This window comes from Rhea pennata, chromosome 1 (assembly GCF_028389875.1).
Source record: "Rhea pennata isolate bPtePen1 chromosome 1, bPtePen1.pri, whole genome shotgun sequence".
In the NCBI taxonomy this organism is placed as follows: domain Eukaryota; kingdom Metazoa; phylum Chordata; class Aves; order Rheiformes; family Rheidae; genus Rhea; species Rhea pennata.
This window is the reverse complement of record NC_084663.1, coordinates 214,883,748-214,906,616: the sequence shown is the minus strand read 5'-3', so window position 1 is coordinate 214,906,616 and position 22,869 is coordinate 214,883,748. Positions and strand designations below refer to the sequence as shown.

General features: G+C 41.7%; 1 protein-coding gene across 3 annotated transcripts in view; it reads left to right on the top strand.

Moving 5' to 3' along the window:
• RAB6A (RAB6A, member RAS oncogene family) overlaps positions 1–22,869 on the top strand; it is a 64,838-nt gene that overhangs the window by 34,206 nt on the left and 7,763 nt on the right. The window contains exons 2-7 of one of the 3 annotated variants that reach the window (XM_062567468.1): positions 7,404–7,462; positions 12,139–12,192; positions 12,903–12,977; positions 13,590–13,695; positions 15,780–15,891; positions 16,887–16,980. In XM_062567468.1, coding sequence (XP_062423452.1) covers positions 7,404–7,462; positions 12,139–12,192; positions 12,903–12,977; positions 13,590–13,695; positions 15,780–15,891; positions 16,887–16,980 — 500 coding nt within the window. Of the gene's footprint in view, positions 1–7,403; positions 7,463–12,138; positions 12,193–12,902; positions 12,978–13,589; positions 13,696–13,760; positions 13,867–15,779; positions 15,892–16,886; positions 16,981–22,869 lie in introns of all 3 variants that reach the window. The other 2 variants (XM_062567470.1, XM_062567469.1) reach the window with 2 other exon arrangements.

Below are 22,869 nucleotides of genomic sequence, written 5' to 3'. Positions count from 1 at the left end.
TTTTACTAAAAATATCTGAGCTTTTGTTTTTAACTAGACTTGCTTTTTAGTTGTAAACAAAGCTACAGACAGAGAGTAGCATTATGCATGTATTGCAAGAAGTTTTATTCTTTGCAGGTTTTCTTCTGACTTTTTTAGATGTACTGGACATTGACAGATACGAAGTGTTGGATCATACAGCCCTTTGGTCTGTTCTCATCTGGCACGTTGCTTCAGAAGAGAAATGGCAGAATAAAAGAGGTTTGACAGCAGAACAGAAGTGAAATCAATGAAAAATATTTCAGCGTAAAAAAAAAATTTGTGATTATCGCCTTGAGTTAGTGTAAGGAGGTTAGACCACATGAACTCTCTGTTTGCTTCTACTCTGTGTGGCTAGATTTGGTGCTATCCTCCGAGTTCTTTGGTTTTGATTATGAATAAACTCAGTCTCACTGGAAATTTGTTAAATGAATGCGGTCGGCTGGCTCTGTCACGGTCTTCAGCATAATGAATGAGTTTTGTCTATTGTTTTAGGGGGTAAAATTTGGGTAAAATTTACATAGCGTGACAGTGAAGTACAGAGAAGGATTTAAAAAAAGCCAAAACAAAACAAAACAACTCCTTTAATCACTTCAATACAACATTTCTATGTTAAGAGTTCTGGCTGACACATCTAAAAATAGTCTTGAATACTGGTTCATACAGATCACTAAGTCAAGTATGAACCTCCTCCTTTCTGGAACCTCTTTTAAAATAAAACCCTGAAAATGGTTTTCCTGTATTCATAATTCAGTATGTTGTTCTTAGCTATGCTTTTTCCTCTTGTTGTCTTGGTGATTTTTTTCTAGCTGTGGGCTAGCCTGTGCTCTTATCTCAGGCATTCGATTTTATTGAATGTCTGAATTTCTGTGGTTCTTTCGTGTAGGGACTCTCAAGTATCAGCAAAGCAGGTGACTATTGAGCTTAGTTGGAGGCCGGCAGCTGAAAGATCTTTGACTTCGTGGTAAAAAAAAAAAAATAGACTGTTCCTTGTCAACACCTCTGTTGTTGCTGGTTAAGCTATATTGCGATGTGTCCTATGAAAGAAATACCATCAAAAGCTTCCACTGAAGATGGTGATAAGCAGTGTAAGTTATGAAAGAAAGCTGGAGTGTCACTGGGATTTATCCCTTAACCACATCGTCTCCAAGGAGTCTTGCAAAGGGGAAGGGAAATTTTGGCATTACGCTCTTACTTATTTCTCTGCCTGTGCTCAGAAAGCTTCACTTTCCTCTGCTTAATTGATGCTTTTGGCAAGCTGGATCTTCATTAACAGGATCTGCCTCTGAGAAAGTGGAGAAGTTAGGTGAAGTTTTTAGCTGTGGAATGAAGAGGCTGGCTTGATTATTTTTGAGACTTTTTTTCCTTTGCAGATGTTTCTTGGAGATTTTTGCACTGTTGACATTATGAAAGTGCTGAACAAAGATCTCCAAGTTCCTAGTGGCTGTCAAGTCTGACTGTGTGGAAGAATCCTTAGACAAGATGCAAATTTTTAATACAAAAGAGACGAGCAGGTGCCTCTAAAATGAAGTGGGGAGGTGGGAGAGCCTGCTCCTCCTCTAGTACGTCATGCAGCGGAATTGGCGCAATCCCAATTTCCTTTATGGGTCGCTCTTGACTTCAGGTGCCTGAACTCCCTGCAGATTCTGCCTGGCGGCAAACGTTACCTAGCGGGTCGGTGTTGCCTAGCGGGTCTCCTCCCTGCCCGACTCCTGTGAGAGTCTCCCCCGTGACTCGGGGCGCCGCTTGGAGCGCTGCCGGCCACAGCCAACAGCGTATACCCTGCTGGCACCGAGGAGGTGCTGGGGCACCCTGCTAATGAACGCCAGCAGAGGCGGCTGGCGCTGGACACGCGCGTCGCCAGCGCACGAAGCCCCGGGAGCGGGACAGCACGCTCTTCCAAGAGGCCGACGAGTGACCTTGAAATCTCGCTAGTAACCGCTGTCAGATCAAAGTTGCTCGAACTATGAGATTAGTGTATTGATTCTGCCTCGTAGATGAATGCGCTTTCTGAAATAAGTGCGAGGCGGTGGCTCAAGGCTTGCAGACAAAGAATATTGATCCAGCTGGCTCAATTAGCTGTTGCAGGCTTTGAATTTGGGCCCTCGTAGTTAATGGCAGCTTAGCTGGTAGAAACTTCCTGCGTTAGCGTCTCAACTCAATTATGTGTCTCAAATACTTTTCTGCTGCTATCACTGATTCCGTTGTTGATTTAGAAAGATACTGGTATTTGGGCATCTAGTTATGTTTCTGTGATGATGCAGGTATCAAACCTTTCCTTTTAGGAGTTTCCTGTTTTGTGTATCATTTAGAGTAACCTACTTTTTGTCCCATAGGATGCTAAAAACATTGTGATTTACCAAAATAAATGGAGCTGAATGCTTCCACTTACTACCTTCTACAGTAAAACACTTCTCTCCCTTCCCCCAGGATAAAAAACATCGTGTGGACCTCACAGTGTGTATTAAAGATGAATTACAGTGACAGTGGCAGCCTGGGGAGTAGCTAGTTCAATATGGAAGCCACCAAGTATCTCTAGGTCCAGTTTTTCCCAGAGCTTCTACAGCTTCTACAGCTTAAGAAAACCATCCGAGCAAGTGGGGGAGGGCTGTCTACTTAAAAATTCCCATTGGAGTCAGTTGCCTTTCCATTCAGAAGTGGACACTGATAATCTCTGCGCTTGTTTAGGCAGTGGCATCTGAGCTACAGCTGCACGAATAGGAAGCGGTTGAGGTTTACTTGGTGTTTTGGAATTTGTTTGGACTCAGCTTTTAGCTGTTAAATCTTAATCTATGGAGAGGGGAAAAGATAAGAGGCCTAAGACCACTTTTTCCTTATTGCTCTATCAGTCACTGTTTGGTCATCCTGTAAAATTTGCAGGCTGAGCTCTCTCCCAGCTCTGGAATTGTTTCAAGGGTTTTATTTTTCCCTCCTCACTTCCTGTAACTTACCCTAAAGTATGCCCAGCGGCACTTCCTTCAGTGTTTCCACCAAAACTGTGTCCAGAGATTGAAAACAAAACCAAAAAAACACATTCTCAGTATTCCTGTCCTTCACTCCTCACCACACTGATTTTTTTCCTGGGTATCCACACTGGATATTTTGGAAATCCACACTGATTTCCGTAACATTAACATTTTTTGTCCCAGCGGCATAGTAACATTTTGGCCTAAAGGATGTTACATGCTACTGCATGGCCAGCTTAGGCCTTATGTCTTAGACCTGCTTGCACTGAAGTTTTTCCAGGAGATTAAGTTAACCTGGCAGAGTCTTTTTTTTTTTTTTTTAATTCTACTTAGAGAAACAGAGCGAAGGCTTGGTTATCTTACCTGCTTTCTGTGGTTATAACCCCAAGATTGTCTACCCAGTTGTTCCACGATCTGTATTTTAAGCAGTCAGTTATTCTTGTCCATGTCCATTACTACCTTCTACTGTGTATTCTTGCTGAGTTTCGTTTTCTTCTTCAGGTCACTTATATTTTTAAAGCTGATCTTTGAGTGTTGATTCTGTGCAACATCACTCGCAAATTAATGCCGCCTTTGAATTTAATAAACTAACAATAACTAGCAAGAGGGGATAGAAAGTAGATGAAAATAGGCGCAGAACGGGATTCAAACTGTACTCCATGCCCTCATTCAATAAATTGGTTCCTCTTTGGCAATGCTTGAAAAAAGTCGTGTGCACAGGAGCTTAACACTCCATTATGAAGTTCTGAATAAAAATTGATGTAAAAATAAAACCCATCCAAGAACGCAATGGCTTGAATCCAACAGCAAATGGTGAAAACTGGCTCAGTGACCCTTTGCTGCTCTGCAAAGGGGAAAAAAATGATTAATTAGTTCAGCGGGTAGTAGTGTACTAGCTGCTAGCTGAGGTCTGTGTTGCCTGCCTTCCTAAGGGATTATCCTTACGGGGAGTTTGCTTTGCGCTTGTTTTGCCAGGTCTGCCATAAATACAGCTGGCACGTTCAAGTATTTGATCTAGTCACTGAGCCGGGCGGCAGAGCCCTGCCGGCGGCTGGCCGCGGGGCCGCCACCGCTGCCGTGCCGGAGAGACGCCGCCGGCGCCAGCGCCACCAGGTTGGGTTCTTTGTGCTGCTGGGCCCTACGCAGGCCCTCCGGATCGGCGCGAGGGGTGCCGTGGGTCGCGCGAGCAGGGCGGGCTGGTTTCTTAAGGCTGGTGATATTTTCTGCCGCGGGCAGGTCGGGCCGCGTCTGCGCTGTTGGAGGCTGCGGAGAGAGGACGGTGCGAAGCAGTGGGGAGCAGTTCTCCTAAGAGTGAATATGCAAAGCTCGTAACCCCTTTTTTGGGGCAAGGTGTCTGTTGATGTGATCTAAACTTGTGGATTTCTGAAGTGATTACCTCATTTTTCCCTTTAATTATAGATAGTGTGGGAATTGTGGGCTTCACTTATGCCAGGATATTTTAAGCCTCTGATTTTTATTTTTTTTTTAAGGAAAAACGGTGATGTTTCAGTAGTCATAGTGGAATTAAATCTGTAAGCAGCTAAAATTGATATTAATGTGACTAGATGCGTATTGACATACGTAAAGAGAACCTTGGCCTGTTTGGGAAAAAGGTTTCTTAAAGCTGAGGTGAATTAGGACCCTCTCTGCAATTGTGGGTTGAAGCAGATATTTAAATTCAAGCAAAGTTGCACCCTATTTCCCTACCACGACCTCCCCTTTTGTGTAAATGAGCAAAGGCAGAGTAAGGAAGCTCAAGGAACGGAGCTTCTTGAATTCAAGAGTTTCTAAAGAGGCTTCCTGGGAGTGAGATCTCAGTGCACGACAAATACTACTAGATTTCAAAATGCTCCAAGCGTGTTCTTCAAGGCTGTGACTAGCAGAGCACGTTATTTTGTGGGGTTGATTACTTTCTAGAGGTGCAAGGCGAATGTAAATTTGTCTGCAGCAGTGGCTATGTGAGGAAAAAAACAGCTCGTTTGCAGTGCTGCCAGCATACTCCTGGGTTTTATGGTAGCTGCTGCAGTGGGAAGGTACTGGATCTGTTCATCTCCATCCCTTGAGGATAGTCACTCTTGCTCTTCCTAGCGTGAAATCCTCCTCCCCTTAATGCTTGTGGCTGTTTGTCCTGCGCCAGCCTTGTGCTATTGCTCAATAAATCCCTAAGATAAATCCTGAGCAACGGGTTCAGGAAGCCCGCCTATCTGGGATGTGTTGCTTCCAAAAAATCTACCCACTGAAGGGAATATTTGCCCTATCTGTGCAAAGGCACTTAAAAAAAAAAACTTTATGGGAAATCTGATGATACTTATAAATTTGGAATGGATTTAGAAAAAAATCACACAGGATTTCAAGTCTCGATTCAGGAAGGCCTTTTCTCAAAAGCTACCTCCTGGATTCCTTTTATTTCAGCTCTTCTACGGTAGAGACAATAGAGTTAACTAACTAGAGAAGTCCGCCGATGGATTAAAGTGCTGCTTTGAGTGGAATAAGCAAATCTTTTCTTAAATTCTTTTGTTCTCTTCAAGGCCCCTGCCACCCTCCCAGAGAAGTAACATCTCGGGAAGCGATGTTTGTTGTGCGAACAACAAAAAACAAGCGTTGGCATGTGCACATCTAACTACCTTTAATTTGTAACTGTAATGTTTGGCCAGGATAAGTCACTTATATCTCCTTGCTCTTCCCTCCTGCTATGTATTCTTTGGTGTTGTAATCTGTATACCTGTACCTAATGAGAGGGTGATTCTCCGAGAGCAGCGTGTGTCTCCTTTCCAGCTCTGGAAATGCAGGGGTGGTCGGACATTTTCTTGCAGCTCCAGATGGAGCAGGTGAGGTTGCAGACCCTGACTGTTTGTTACCGTCTTTCTGCCGGAAACTGTTTTCTTCATGGATGAGCTGCTCCCTAATATGCTTCATACTGCAACAAATGAGACATGCTGACATGGTCTTCTGTGCCAGCTTTGTGGTGGGAGACTGCAGATTCAAGCTGAGGGTGTTTTTTGTGGTTTGTTCTCTTAAAAAAAATCACATGAAGGTGATAAATTTTTAAGCAACTTCAGCTGTTAGCTAGATGACCTACCTACACTTAAGGGTGTTTAAACAAGCATACTGGGATGAGGCATCTTTAGAGGTTCCGGTTCCTATATATTTTTGCTCATCCATTTCAGGTGAAGATGGCATGGAATAGGAAAAATTATCCATTAGATATGAGTTATGCTTTGTCCCAGCTCAACTTGGTCCTTATAAAGTGTAGCAAGTAGATGTTGTGACAATGATTATTTTAAAATGAACCTCCTATTGCTTCTCTTTTCAGGTAAATGAGATCACAGGCTAGTCTGACACCTGACCAGAACGCTGCAAAAGCACAGCTGCTAACACAGGCGGCTTATGTAGGTCTTGGTTGTGAAATGAGAAGCTTGACATGAGTTAACGAACCTGAGGTTTAGTTTGGCCAGGTTGAGTAGCGATTACTGAGAAGCTGCAGCATCGTAAATGGCACTAATATGCTGGAGCCTGGAAAACCATGACAAAAAGCCTTTGTCGTGGCTTTTTGCACCGGCAGGTATGCCTGCATATACTGCAGTGACACCTTCTGATTGCAGTGCTGACTTGCTCCTAACGCTGACAAGCCCTTTGCACTGACACGAGGCGGACTTCAAAGCACTGTGATAGGCAAATACAGCAGTCATGAGCAGCAGCCATCACTGAGGTGGATCACAGCATTTTAAACAGCGTGGAAACCTGTTTATATAAAAGGGGGTAGTGAGTACCTTGGCGAGGGAAGGGAGAAGTTAATGGAGTGATATGGATGGCTGACATTGTGGGCAGATGGTAAAGAAACATTTCACAATAATGCTCATCAATGTTGTCTTATATTGCCCTGGTAGTGCAGCATGGCCTGCCATCTATGTGAGAGACACGTGGAGTGTGGTATTGAGAAGATCTGTTGTAAAATGTAGTCTAAAGTGACATAAAAGATATTCAGAAGAAAAAAAAAAACAGTTTCAGAAAAAAAGAATCCAGTTCATAAAAGAAATAAGCTGTCTTGTTAACACTTTGTTATAGAGGTTTTCAGACCCATTATATTTGTTCATTTAATTCAGCTAAAATTTCTGAATGGCTTGGTTGAAGCTGGAACAGAGGAAAAAGAATCTTTCAGTTTTGGCTTGAAGCATGCATAATTCAAGTGTAAATCTGATGCTCAGCAATGATATGGGAACCAATCTTTTTCAAAAAAATGTGCATACTGGTGACTGTGCAATTGTAAAGTCAAATAAGTGCTCTTTCTCCCATGGGAATCTTAGTTGCACAGTGCAGATCTGTGGGACTCTGAGTAAAACTCCTTCTGAAACCCTTTTGAACTTGCTTGTTTCAAATATTTGTTCATTGAACCGTTTTTTTCTTCTTTCCTTCTTTTAGTGGGGAAGACTTCCTTGATCACCAGGTTCATGTATGACAGCTTTGACAACACCTACCAGGTAAATTAATCCATCATATTCTCTTCTGTAAGGTCCCTCTGTTTCCATATCTTCCATTGCAGGGATAATCCATTTGACTGCAGTGAATAGGAGTTGGTACATTGGCCAGATTCTTAACTATTGAATCTCAAAAGCTTTATTGTTGAGCAACGTTTCAAAATAGTGTTTGTGTTATGTTCTGCTGAAGTAGCTTATCCACTACCTGTGGCTAGACCTCTTGAAAGGATAGACCTCTTACGTACATCTAAATGATATCAATGAAGTCTAGCAGGTTTTCTCACTATTTGCTACCAGACCTTCACAAATCAAATGTATCCGTGGGGAAAATCTAACAGGTGCTTGGCTCTTCTAAAAATAATAGCGATAAAGCTGATCTCAAGAGGTTCTGTAGTGGGATGAAGAGGTACTTGTGGAGTGTAGGGCCGCATGTAGTTTAGGACGCTATGCTGCCTACAGAAACAAAGACCACAAAACTTTAAACAAGGTTGGGATTAACAGGGGAGGCCTGAAGCAGTGGTTGTCTCTCATTCTCTTGGCCCCTGCAGCCCCTTGCTGCTTATTGTTTGCTGACAAGACAGTTCAAGTTGACCCAAGCTAACGCTTCTGAATGCTAGGGGAGCAATTACTGTTGCTAACTCTCAAATTCTAGGATAAGCCTGAGACGACAGCAGTTTATAAAAGCACACCATGAAGCTAAAAATGGGTCTTCTCCAAACAGAAGCATGTTTCATGAGTTATTTACAGTTAGTGACATTCTGTATATGCTGAACTGAGAAAAATCTGTTCCCTAAAGAATGTGCAGGGATTTTTAGGGGTGGGGAGGAAAAGGTAATAAAAACCCACTGTGACTTTTCTCTCACTTAGTGTCTATCCAAGTATCTCTTGTTTAAGTCTCTTTACCCATTAATGATTTTCTTCCTGTCTCTTCAGTAGTTTTTCACTGCTGCTGCTAGGCAAGTCAGACAGAATGAGATGCAAGTTCTCACTTAATGACAGGAGAAGCAAAGCTTCTATGGTGTAGGAAGGCTAAAGTACACATCATTGCTCCCTTGGGAGCAAACATCCTTTCAAATTCTACCCACTGTAATTACATGGACATGTGAATGCAGTTCTTTTATTTAATCTGTTTTTTTCCCACAGTATTTTTCTTTCAGGTCTACTCCTTTTCTCCATGGAGCTTACGTCCTAGTTTTTTCCTGAAGAGGTTTGACTCTCTGTGCTGTATGATAATATAGATGTCTCTATGGGAAGCTGGTCAGACATATACTAAATGATTGCAAAATGGATGAATGGGACTTAAAACAGTAAGAAATCTTAAGGGCTTACAAGATGGCTTCAGTTTACCTATCACCAATGCATTCCTAGTTTGAGTATTAATATATTTTGTATGGTGTCATTCATCCAAAGACCTCTATTTTACTAAAATCATGACTGAGATAATGTGTCCTATTTTTATATAGCTGGAAGAGAATGAGTCATAAGTGTAAGTGATTTGGCCAGAGTTGCGTGATGTTAGTGGTCAAGCCAGAATATAGCTTTCAGGCCCAATATTAGTTAGAGACCTCTTAAAGCCAAGTACTTGAATGATAATTTTTATGAAACTATATACGTGGTTAACTGCAGCTGTATGTTAGCTGATGGATGATTTGTTCTTTCTGGACATTTCTGATAAATTTTGAATGCATAGTTTCTGAAAGCTGCTGCCACCTATCATTTGAAAAGGGTTTTTCCTGTTCAGCTGGTAAAAATAGAAAGCTACTGTTCAATCAAATCAGTGCTACTCATTAGTTTTCTTTTACTTACTGCTAGATAAGAGGTGTTTGCCTGTTGCCCATAGCTTATTAATAAGCTATTTTCATGAAAGCGGCGTTTGTGAATCAACCAAGAACTCCCTGTACTTCGTCAGGGAATCCTAAATGCCAGAAATAAAATTGTGCCATTGGTACTGTATATTTTACTGGGAATGACTTCTCTCTGTGGAAATGCTGGGAGAGATTTTCCTTGTTCTGTAGTGCTGTATATTATGTATAATGAAAGACCAACAGCAGCAAACGCATGATGATTCTGTGTCTGTTATGCAAGAGGAAAATTTTAGGCCATACTTCCCTTTAGCTTCAGCATTCTGGAGAAGGAGAGGGGACAGTGCTGAGTTAAGGCACGGCCTGTGCCTTGAAAGGAAACTTGGATTTAGTTCTTGCTTTGCCTCAAGGCTTCCTTGCGTAGTCTTGGGTAATTCTGTGTTAGCAAGTCCAGTCTGTAAGATGGTGTAACGACACTCCTTATAACAACACTTCCTTACTGGGCGGCAGTGTTGTGAGGATAGATTGAAAAGTGCTTCGATACGTGTGCACACAGCCCCACCTGTGGTATAACGCACTTGGGCTTTCGTGTTCCGCTTGTGTTATTTTTAAATTTGCAACTGGGCCTTATGGTACTTCACACCTTGTTCAGAACCTGCCTAATTTGTTTGTTCCGTGCATTGCACAGCAATTTGCAAGTGCCTTTGCCTTAATTATGGTATTAGCTTAATTTCATGCCCATGTATCTTCTTCCCTGTCTGAAAGTCCCCTGATACTTTGCACAGCTTTTCCACGTAACTGCTCTGTAGATATCATTGCAGCCTGAGTAAACCAACCGTTTTTGCTCCTTCTGTGACAATTGTGACACAGTGCTGCTTTGTAGTTTACCTAATTATGGTTAGAAGAGTACAGATGGACACGTACTTTTTGCTGTAAGTTTGTGCCATGTACTTCTTAAAGATTGTGATGGCCAAGATCAAGACTGGAAAGTCTGCAGAGAGCCTATAAGCACAAATATCTTCATTGCTAAGATGTCATGCATGTTTTGTGCTTGGCTTCTGTGTTTCCCGTAGCTGGAGTGTTAGGATGCAGGAGTCCCACTGGTCAAAAATTGTTCTGGGTAGCACCTAGCATTTCCACCAGGCTTGCAGGACTTCGTATCGCAGCGAGTGGGCTTCAGAGCTCTTGCTGTGCAGCTGCGTGGGAAGGTCGGCACGAGGTACCCACTGAGGCAGGCTCCAGGCAGCGCGGCCCGTGTTCCAGCTCTTGCTGCAAGCCCGGAAAACCTTGTTGAGCCTCCCAGATTTTCAGTCAGCCAGAATGGGATCCTTGTATATACGCTGCAAGGTTTTAAATGGATTTAGTAGCTGTTTCCCCCTCTCCTCCCCAAAAGGGAAATCAAATAGATACTAGGGAGAGTAGAAACGTCTTTGAGGCAATCTTCATGAGAACAGTAGCACGCAAAAGCAGAACAGAGGCATCGTTTTGCATTAGTCTTTTGAGGCCTTTCAGCAGCACCTCACTGAACTGGTCTTACCACAGTTCTTGATGACAGGTGAAAAACACTGGGCAGCCATGCTGAGACCCTCTAGTGTTTATCCTTCTCTGTCCCTGCTGCTCCAAAACTGTTGTCCTCATCCAACTAGGAAAGTTTTTCTCATGCATTATATTTAGTTGCAAATGGAAATTCAGCTGGATTGTTCGGTTCTAGGGTTTTTTTTCTCTTGTGCAGCTAGTTTTCGTGTACTTACATGAACTGCCTGGTTGCATTCTTTTTTCTTACCACCTGAAATCCGTGGCAGAGTACAAGAAATTAATTATGGGGATATATACTGAGGAGATGATACAAATTCAACAATTCAGAGCACATACAGTGAAACAGAGTAGGCTCTTCATTAGAAATCCCTGCTCTCCTGCTCCAAAGCAGGTAAGAGACTGAATCAGGACTCTTTGCCCTAGCTGAGAGGATTACCCATTGTTCTGTGTGGTGTGTTTGTAAGTAATTTTTTTTAATTAAACTAATGTGTTGTTTGGATACAGCTCTATTGATACAGCTGAGTTTCTCCGCTGCTTGAGACACTCAATACCCTGTTGAAGTTGGGCAAACTTATAGCCCCAGTGCATCAGCTTTGTTCTATCCCTGACACAAACAAACTCTTAAAACTTGGGTTCACTCCCTTAAAAAGGCTTGAAAAGGGGATAAAGGTCTGAGATTTTCGGAAGCAGTTCCTGATAGCACTTAATTGTGTTTTCCTTTCTCTTAAATACTGGAATGTTCTCCATGAAGCTCCCACTGGTGTCTTGAAAACTCAAATGCAATCGTGCTGCAGTGGTATAGATGTATTAAATTGAGCATTAGTAACTGTCGGGAGGGCAGAGGGGCTGCGCGTGTGCTCTTGTGTTGCAGCAGATGCGAAGCTGTCCACCTTCATTTAAGCCTTTTTCACTGAGACTAAGATATGTCAAGTTACCTGACAGTTGTGAAGAATGTCAAGTGCTGAGATACCCTGGTTCAGCTGATGGACGATAGCTAAAGTCTTGGTCCTATGTGCACAAAAATCCATGTTGATATCCATATGACTGTATGGGTTAATTATCACTGAGCCTCATTTGAGATGTAAGGGGTTTTTGCATGCTTTAAGATACTGTGTTGGTTATGCTTATGGACAATGCTTACTTGCAGTGAAGTAAGCAATGAAGCAATGAATCTTACTTACAAAATGTGAAGTGCCTCATCTTTAAAGTAAGAAAACCCAGTGTATTTTTCTTGCAGGTCCAGTATAGGTGCTGGTACGACAGTAATGCTCACTACCCTTGAAAATTGCTAATTGTTTTGATATTTTATTTAATAGAATTGTTGATTTTTTTTTTAAACAGGCAACAATTGGCATTGACTTCTTATCGAAAACCATGTATTTGGAAGATCGAACAGTGAGTAAGATTTTTGTTGTAGTTCTCCATATACGGTTGGAACCAGGATCAGCATCTGTTATAATGTAATTGAGCAGCACAGAGCTCTGAGACCACTTGGAAGCAAAGACTGAGCCCTTCGTTTGCCAGCTGCTTCCAGACTAACAAGTGTTGTGGAGACAGCTCCCTTCTCTGGGGAAATGGGAAATCACCACTTGGTTCCTTTCCAGCAGTCTGATGAGTGCCATCTTACACGTGGTGAAAGGGGCTCTAGAGTCATCCTTCTTTTCTAAAGAAAGATGAGATAGGGTAGTCTGAAGGGTGGAAAATGGTGGGAATTTGGAGAAGGGGACCACACTTAGGCACTTTGGTTTTGGATGCCTCAAGAAGGAACCATAGAATATACTGAGTCATGTATAAAGTTGCCAATTTGTATCCAGCTCAACAGCTCTTTAAACTTCAGTAGAAAAAGTTTGCCTTCCGTAATAGTCCAGGAGTATGTACTTGTTTACTTGGCTTAGTGCAGTTCCAGTTTCTGAAATGAAATCAACGCTTCACAGAAGCAAATCTGTGGTTTAAATTTAGCTCGGAGTCTTAATTAAGTAATTCAGCCGTGGAGCTATTTGCAGGAAGAAATTGTGCGGTGCTGCATAAGCTTATGGTATTGGATAAACCCACAATAAATATGATTGCATTGAAACTGCTTGGGTAATGAGATGTTCTTTCCATAGCAAAACCGGCCCTTGTGCATCTTTCCGTGTATGTCGTTTTTAGTACGCTTTGTCTTTCCTTTCAGAATCTTGCTGGTAAGAGATTTTCAGCTTCATCTGCATGCATGTTACCTTGCACTGTGGCTTAGGCTTTAAAAAGAAAGTAATAACTAGCATTTTATCCTCCTTGAAAAACTCACATTGGTTAGTTTCTCCAGTGACGTGACAGCAGCTGAAGACTCTCCCTGTAGAAGTACAGTGTGTCTGGTCTGATTCTTCAGCCAGCACCAGCAGTAACCTCCAGGCCCCTGGAGGTTACACGGTCCAGTCTCGAGGGAGAATGGCAGCAGAGCATGAAAATCTTGTGCAGGTAGACTGCAGGTGAACCTTGGCTTTAGTTTTCCTGCAGATCCTCTCGGTTAGAAAACTGAGCAGTCCTATTCCTCCCCTTCTGGGAGGGCAAAATTTTTAAAATGCAAGGATGGCAGGTGGCCAAGAGAGGTGCACACATACCAGCTTGGCTACTACTAGAGCTTAGGAGAGATTGCTACAAACAAGGAGGCAGTTTGCTGCTGCTCCCAGTCCCCAGTCATCCCCTGCATGAGCTTATATTTTTATTTAGCTTTTTTTTTTCCAAAAAAAGTAAAATTTATTTACTCTTTTATTTTTAGTGGCAGTTTGGCTTTTTTAATTTTCTCCCACCCACAGATCAGGTTGCAGCTGTGGGATACTGCGGGTCAGGAACGTTTCCGTAGCCTCATTCCCAGTTACATCCGTGACTCTGCTGCTGCTGTAGTAGTTTACGATATCACAAGTAGGTATATTGCACTGGGTTTGACCTTTTCTTATTTTTCTTGCTTGTTTGACTGATTTTGTTAGGTACGGTTGCAATTATGGGACACAGCAGGTCAAGAACGGTTCAGGAGCTTGATTCCTAGCTACATTCGTGACTCCACTGTTGCAGTTGTTGTTTATGATATCACAAGTGAGTGGGGGGAATTCTGCATTTCTAATACTCTGCCCCTTTCATCCTTTAGCCTAGCTTTGCATGTCAAACCACAGTCACGTGCTTGTTCTTCACGCTGGCATGAAAAAGTGTTTTCTGTTACTGTAGTCAAGTTTTAAACCAGCCACCTGATCACGGCTGCTGTAAGGTATAAACTGTCTTACAAATGCCGTCGTTTTGTAACCCTTTCTTGTCACGATCTCCTGGGCCTTGAGTGCTGGCTGGTCTTGCTGCACTTTCCCCTCTCTCATCTGCTTTTTGCTCATACTCTCACCTTCTGACTTTTTGTCTCAAACCACCGTAATTGTGTGTTTGTACCTGAGTTCTCAACTTTGAGCCTTTGCACTGACAGCTGCAGCTTGCTTCACTTCATTGCCCCCCTCCCCCCTCCCCCCCCCCCCCCCCCGCAGATCTGGGCATGGGCTGTAGGGGGGGGGAAAAAAGCATTAACATTTCATTTTCATTTAAATCTGTCGCTTTCACATTTGCGGTATGTAAAGCTTCACCACTAAGCCCTTGTCCTTTAACAACTGCTCTTTCATTTCTTACTAAGGTATGTATGTTTTTTGTGAACTAAAATATTAGTGCTTTTTTCAAGCATTCTTTTCCCGCCTCCGCTCAGTCCAGAGACCCCAAACTTACTGCCTTTCAATATTTTTGAAGAACAGAAATCTTGTTAAAAGATTTAAACATTTAGATATTGTCAATTTTAAACCAGAAATAACAGTGCAATGGTCTAACTCTATACAAATGCAGAAGAGCTTGTCCTTTGATTTATAAATAGTGGAAGATTACAGCAGGAGTGAGGGCTTTACCTATAAAAATATGAACAATTAAAAATAGCACTTCCCATTTGAGCTAAAATTACAGGTTATCTGTGAACTTTGATTTTTTTTTTCTTTTTTTACTGACCTAGCAAATTCAATATTGCCAAGTAGTGAAGAGAAGAATTAAGACACTGGCAAGAGATCAAGTCTTGCCTGTCTGATACACAATATATTACTATGCAGTAGAAGCCATTAAAAAAAATCAGTACTTGCCAAGAACTGCTGCAGAGCCCCCTGTATTTAAGTACTCGAAAACACTTTGGCGACTCGGATACTCTTGTGAGACTAACTGGCGAATGCTCAGCTTAATGGCAGCTGCTGTACAACTCGCGCTTCCTTATGGGATGCAACTGTTTCAGTAGGTCAGAATAGTTTCCTAAAGTTCTTATTCTGCAGCTTTGCAGGATTTTCAATTAAGAAAAAGCACCTGCGGATAGTTTAAACTTATATTTCTGGTTCTATGCAAATGATTCTGAAATTATTTTGAACTCAGTGTTCAGTGAAACGGGAGTTGATAGTAATTGTTACCTGATGTTTCTTAGAAAAAAGCTTAAAATTAACAAGTAAAAAGTGATTAAGCTGTAGAAATTGCATAGCTGGTATTAAATACTTAGGGGAAGCCATGAAACTGTAGGAACCTCTTGCTGTAGATGCATGTGTTTGACATATGTCAAGTCATGAGCCCATAGAGTGAAGGGTAGTATCACGTAATCCCCTTTCTCTATATGAAGTGATTTTTGTTCAGCTGAATGAAGTAGGAACTAGTCTGAAAAATAGTGACTCTCATTTTATATATAATCAAAATGAAATTATAGCTCAGTTCAGTTCACTGCAGGTAAATTTGAAGCCAGGGAATGGGGTACTACTAGCCCGTTTGAAGTTAATGTCAAAACTTTCATATACTTCATTGCGGGGGGGAAACGTAAGATTTCACTTGCTGATTCTTCATCACCCTATTATGCCAGTTCCAGAGCACTTGAGGCTTTTGTTTGAGACTTGCAAGTGTATTGCTAGTGATCTGTGAAGAATATCTGCATGATGTTCCTCTCCACTGTTCTCTGCTAGATGTAAACTCGTTCCAGCAAACCACAAAATGGATTGATGATGTCAGGACGGAAAGGGGCAGTGATGTCATCATTATGCTGGTGGGAAATAAAACAGATCTAGCAGATAAGAGGTATGGAGGAGTAATTCCTCTCTCAAATGTTTTTTAGTGCGTTGTTGTTCTCTCCTAGACATTTTAAAAATCTTTCTAGACATTCCTTTTAAAAGGAACACTCATTTTCTTCCAGATGCTCAAGCTTCCATTAACTATGTTGGAGATGGATATGACTAGAGAAATCTTGATTTTTAACCTTCTATTTGCTTAAGCACTGGTTTGCAGCATGGTGTTGTAAATGCGCTGAGAAACTGGCTTCTCAAGTGTCAAAAGAGAATGGGCTATTAAACACAATTTGCATCAGTGGAAGAATAGCTGAAGTAGTAACAAATATTTATTTTTTACTTTCTTAGATATAAATGAGAGATGCAAATAATCATCCCGTTTGTCAAACTTAATATTTTCCGTCAAACCTGTATCCCTCATCCCCAGAATAGCTTATGTCCTTATGGAAGCTCTTGAACCAAAGTTTTCCATGGTTTTGGCCATAGCAGACTGCCTCATGGCTAGGACACCTAGTTAGCAAAAAAGGAAAGCGGAACAGAATTCATCTGATGAGAGATGGCTACACTTAGTCTTTTGTTGAAACAGTTTCGTAGGCTGCAGGTTGCTTTGAAAGTTGTTATTGGATACTAAAATGTTTTGATTCTTTCAGGTTATGTACTTGAAAGAGGTTAAATACTGCTTAGCAAACCTTAAATTGTTGCTAATTTTTATCAGATGTGAAAGGGTAACTTCCCGGACAGGGGCTTGGAAGAGTCTAGCTGGGCCACGTGGTTGTTCCACTGGAAAGCTGAGTTATACTTTGGAGCTAGATGCACTGTAGAAGTTTACCATAGAATGGTGACGCTTGTCTAAAACTGCTCAATATGTGGGATCTGCATATAGGGAATAATATGAAGTGTTTGGAGAACTGTAAAGAAAGTAGTTATCTCCTTGGGTTGAATTCTCGAGATGTTTGTCTTTTTTTTTAATTAGTATTATGTTCTTTAATTCTTTATTATCTTCCCCAGACAAGTGTCCATTGAGGAAGGAGAAAGAAAAGCCAAAGAGCTGAATGTAATGTTCATTGAAACTAGTGCAAAAGCAGGATACAATGTAAAACAGGTAAGTAATGTGTTGGCTGCCTTCAGCCCTGAGACTACTGCTTCTGCTAATGCACCATTGCAGAAATCGGACATTCTCCCGGAGACTGGGGACTCGTCTTTGCCAAGGGCGTTAGAGGAGCAGTGTGGTCCCTATACAGCAAGCAAGAGCTGAGTTAAATTGTTGGCAGAGGTCAGGAAGGAACCTCGACCTCACAGCAAATGGTTTGAAACTTCTTTCCTCTCAGAAAGGAGGAATTGAGAAAGAATCTCTCTGGATATGGAATTGTATCTTCCCAGAATCCGGATAATCCAGATGTGATGCTGAGATGGAAGGGACAAAGGCACAAACCAGGAAGATGGGGAAATGTGCATCTAGTGGCTGTTTCTGATACTAGTTTAGTGAATGAATGTGGGCAAACCAACCAAAGAGGAATGTAATTAAACCAGTGCTTCCGCTGTACGGTGAGACAGCATAAACTGTTTTTCCCGCTTTATTGAAAGGCACTGATAGCATGAGCAAATATTCTTGGACAGCTTAAACTATTTCTGTTAGATGGTGAGGTGCCTTTAAATTGGGGGAAAGGAGTGAAATACATTTTGAACTGGTGCAACTGCAGCTACATTACGTTTTATGTTGTGAGGTGAGCTTACAGGCCTTTAAATCCTGACCTGCTAGATGAAGTTTTAGCGCCTGTGTTAATGAAGATAAATCACTTGGCAAACAGTGAACTGGTGAAAGCAGTAAACACAGCAAAACTGATCTGGTGTTTACATACAAATTTTGTTTGGGCTTATTAGTTATGTAAGCAAATATGCTTACTAGGAGAACATGAACAGAGAGCTGTGTACTGAGTCAGTGCATAATGGGATATTGCTTTTTCATTGATCTAGCATTTCTCATATGGAGTCATGTCCTCTAAAGCGTTTGGCAGCTAGTTTTACGGTAGGTGGAAATGAAGTACTGCAGGATGTAAAGTCCTTTGCTCTTGGATGTCTCCACAGAGCATGTAATGCATACAGCGCTGCACAAATAGTTTGCCTGCAGAATTGCGTAAAGAGGTGCTAAAGCAGGGGTATAAATTACTTTGAGTGTACATTTTATAGAGGAGTTAAAGGTCTGTTGTTAAATATCCCTTCACTTTCTTTATTGGTAGCAAAATTATTCCCTGTATAATGGAATAATTAAACCCGTTAACTTAGCACTGTGTTTCTCTGCATTAACAGGCATAAAAGTGTTCAGCTCCAGGGTCCAGCAATTAGCATGCCACAACACACAGGCTGGCTTGTAATTAAGGCTTGTATTTTGGGGGGGGATCCTGAATGTTTTCTTAGAATAGGGCTGAGCATCTGAGCAGTTGTTTCACTGAGAGGAACGGTGATGGCCAAGCTCTGTCCTGCCTCTTTTCTCGAGGGAGCTGCCGTGTAGCAGACGTCAGCGCAAGTCCACGTCCGAGCCTATAATGCAGCTTGTGACTTTTAGGGCCGGTTAACGCCGCTTGGGCTGGAGCAGCGATGATTTAGAGAAGCTAGCGGGAAAGCCTTGTACAGTATTCCTGCTGTCCATGTTGGCATAAGGTACTGGCATTTAGTAAAACATGTGCTTTGTAAAGCTACCACAATCTTCATCGTTAAGGATAGTAGCTCCATTTAATACACTGTGAAGGAACAAACTTCAGCTTTTTGTGTCTGATGCTAAAGCTGTTCGGAGATTGTACTGATGAGATTGTCAGCGCATAAAGCCGTTTCTGTAGCTGTTGCTTTGCTTGCACGCTCTCTAGAGAGAATTTGGAGTTGTATAACAGAGGTCTGTGCAAATTATGCCTCTAATTTTTATTGTCAGGATACGTGTTGTAAGATTTTTCTTTTGTGGGAAGATGGATTTGGTGATTCAGCTGCAGAAAAAAAAATGGTTATAGGGGGGAACCTGTGGATTATAAAATACTAAATTGAAGGTTTGGTGTTCAGAGACAGAATTCTTGTTCCTCACTGATGTTAACAAACAGTAGTATCTAAAAGACTTGTGGCTGTTGCGTGTCAGCGCATCATAATCTGAGCGGATGCTTTACACAGTGTAAAGTCTTGTCAAAACTGGACAGAGGACAGTTCTTAAGTGCCTTTTTCTCTAGATAAAATCAAAACAAAAGCCATAAGTGTATATTTGAAAAGAACTAAGAATATATTTTTCTTCCATGGGTTTTGCTCTTTGCATGCAGGCGTGGACTGGGATTTTTAGGAACTTCAAAGTTGTTACTGTGTACTGCAGAATATTGGAAAGTTCCTTTTTTCTTAATTTATAAAATAGCTGTTGAAAAAATTCTCAAGGGTAAGGCTCTTGATACTGCTAGGTTAGTTCCTTTTCTTTGCAACTTCTGTATTGAATAGCCTGAGATTATTTTATGAACACGTCAATGAATTCTTCAATGAAATGCAAAAGTGTATGGGGAGAACTGTAGAATGGTACCCCTCCTATAACCTATATAAAATCTTTTTTATTAAACTGAATGCAAGTTTGACCTTCCCATAACCGATTACTTTTATCTATAATAATATATTCTGACTCTGCAGAACAATTATTGTCAAAGTTAATTTTTGTGCAGGAGGTTTAATTCAAGTGTCAAATTATTTTAAATCTGAAATCCATATTTTGACTGTGTATAACGAACACATTTATTTAAAAATGAGGTCATTTAGTGCTGAATATCAAACATCTGTGTAAAGGTGAGTTTTAAAATAGTGACAAATCATTGGTTTGTTCATTTAGCATATAGATTCAGATTTAACAACTACCATGCCGCTTTGATACTGAGAATGGCTGATATATGTATATTAGGGAAGAAGAACAGAGTTTTTTTTTTTTTTTCCTTTCACTCAAAATTCTTACCTGTCAGTGTTGAAACTTCTAAGATTCAGTTCTTCACTCCGCCACCTGTCTGGACAGTACACAAAACCTGACAGAATACTGTTCTGGTTCCCACTGTCCTCTCTTCAGCACAAAATCTGCCTCCTGCATCTAAACCCTGGTTTAAAGGTAGGGACTGGCACGATTAAACGTTCTGCAGTGGGAGACTTTGAGCAGAGCTGAACCCCTGCTCCTCCACTGCAGTCTGGATCAGAAGTTGAATAATGTTGTCTCAGCGGTGCTGAATCCTAGTGCTGCTTGTGTTGGCCCAAGCACTGCGATTCTCTGACGGATGCTGCCTGCAAGGTTTCGGAATCAGTATTTGCCCCATTAATGGAATATGGAAAGTTTAATTGTCGTGCCTGGGGAGAATAATGGCCGAGGTTTTGCCACCTCCCTGGCTGAGTCCCTTCTTTGCTAGCCCCTTGGTGGGAGGCCAGCATCTTTTTAGCCTTGTGGACTGCTTTTGTCGTCTTGTTCATCCTTTTCTTCTGGCAGGCAGCACAGATAAGAGGACAGGGCAGTGTCCTTCAGCGCTGTGTTCACTGCAGCCATCCTAGAAATCCAGAGAGCCTCGCTTTATTGTGTGAATCTAGAGAGTGGGTTGCACCATGCTTCAAATGGGTACTTCAGTGGCGGGAGCTTCTACCACCACAGAAATAGAGAGGAGCATCCTACTGGCAGGTTTTTCTGTTCCTTTTCTGTCCCTTTTCTGTTTACTATTCCTTCTGGCTTTGGGGAGGAGGATGTTGAAGGAAAAATGAATGGGTGATGCACAGAGTGAAAATGGTGATAGTGTTGTCCTGAGGTTAAATTCGTGCAGTAAAGCAAAACTTGGCTTTTAGTTCCTCTAAGTTTCAGCGAAGACTGATTGTCAGGGCAGCCTGAAGCCTGAAGAAGGAGGTAGATAGCTTGCTTTGGTTAATGCAGGGAATTTTAGTCTCTTGATTCACTTCATCAGCCCTGAATAAGCTTTAAAAGAGTTTGAGATTCATGGTCTATTTCAGCAGTCTGTATTTCCGGGGATCGTACTATTAGTCTGTGGATTGCATGCCCAGAATATGTCAGGGTTCATTTTGCTGTCTTGCGGAAAGAGGAGGGAGAGCTCTGAAGACCTTGCAGCAGTACCTGGCACACTTCACGTTTGTTCTCTAAGAACCGCAGGCTGAATATGGTATTTGGCAGGAAAACTTTCTCACGGTAGTAGCTAAAGGACCATGGCCCCACGAGTAACCCTGTTTTCATAGAGCTGGCTGCATCTAGCAACTTGGCACTTTTTCCTGTCCTTTGATTTTTGTCTGTCTCATGGGCAGGAATTATTCTTTGAATTGCAGCACTCTCCTTAGAGAATAAGAATTAGGGAAACATTTTGCATTTGCTTTGCTTTGGGGAACAGGTTTCTAGCCTGGCTTTTCCGTCTGGACAGTGATCCTCCCATCCTTTCTGTATTGCTGGAGGAGTTTTACAATGACGACTGTTTCATGCCTACAGTTGGTTGTGACATTGATCTGTTAGGGATTTATTGGCAGAAATGGTAGGAAAGGCAGAGTTTGGGAAACAAATTGAAATTAATGGCTAGAGATGAGATTCTTTCAGAGTTTAATCAAGAAGGGGACTGGAGGACTGAATACTAAAAGACTTTGTATGGCTCTTAATCTTTCATGCTGTTGCATTTAACTCCTGCCTTGGATGAGGGGGAAAAAAAAGTGCTGAATGCTCACCACTATGTGTATTTTACATAATATATATGCGCAACTGCCTGTGGTGTTTTTCAGTGAGATAAGACTGCTGGCTTGGGTCCTGAAGGTACTGTGAAATAGTAAAGTCCCTGCATAGAAGGCTGCTTTTAGCCATCACGAAGTTTCCCTAATTGGATTTGTTCACATATGCTCTGACTGATAAGCAGAAAGTTAATAACAAGGAAAGTTGATTTTCTTATTTGCCAAATTCCGTTTTAGCCCAATAATTTTTGGGAGAAATACAACTGAAGTCATAATTTTGTTCTTGGCCTTAATGTAAAGAGGGGATTACTGTATTTTATACATTTATTCTTACTGTCAACAGCTTGGTTTAAATGCAGTAATCCAGTTGGTTCTCATCAACTGAACTTTTTTTTTTAAAGAACATACTCCTCCCTGGTGTAAAGTGCATCCTGAATGTTTAGTGTTCATAAATATATATTGAAGAAGGGGGGAGTAAGCACAAGACAACTTCACAATTAATAAATAAGTTTTATTGTGCTGTTTCGACCTAGGATCTCAAAGCACGTGGAATCAGCAAAGAATTCTATGAGCTGATGTATTTTCTTCTTTCTTTCAGAGCAAAGATATCAAGTGATCATCCTAATTTAGATAGTCTAGTAGGGCTGTAGTAAGTTCTGATATCCATCCTTAAAAGTGAAGGGGGAAATATTTCTTTTTCCCCACAAACCACATGCATCAAGAATTGGGTCAAAATCATTCTTTAGACCCTTCTGCAAATAGAGACAAAAAAGCAGGAGCCACGTTTTTCGGAAGTGTAGTGTGTTCTGGTCCTCAGGTCTCTTCTGCCTGCGTTTGAAACGTGCACTTCTAAACCTCCTCAGCCCCAGATGGCCTGTAGTTTGCAGCCCGTTCCACACCCTTAGTAGCTTTTTATCCATTACTTGATCATTCAGTACTGAAGATACCATCCCGAGAGCTGCATCTCTTGCAATAGACCAGCTTTGCAGTTTGGAGCAAGTCCTTTAACTTGGCTTCAGCTCCGTGGCTGCGAGGTGAAGGTATTCCAGTGTCCAGTGAGCGACCTGTGAGAATGAGTAAAGCTGAGGAAGCTTTCAGATCTTTAGAAGAGGTAAGAGGTGGTATGACAGGGGATGTTGAATTTCCCTCTTCAACAGTATCTTGGCTGGGTTGCTGCCATAACTGTAGAACTATTTCAGGCTTATTATTCTTCACTAAATGTCTCTTAGTGTGGCGTAGGGATAGATAAGCTAATTTGCTCCGTTCTCTACCTTTAATGTACTGCCCC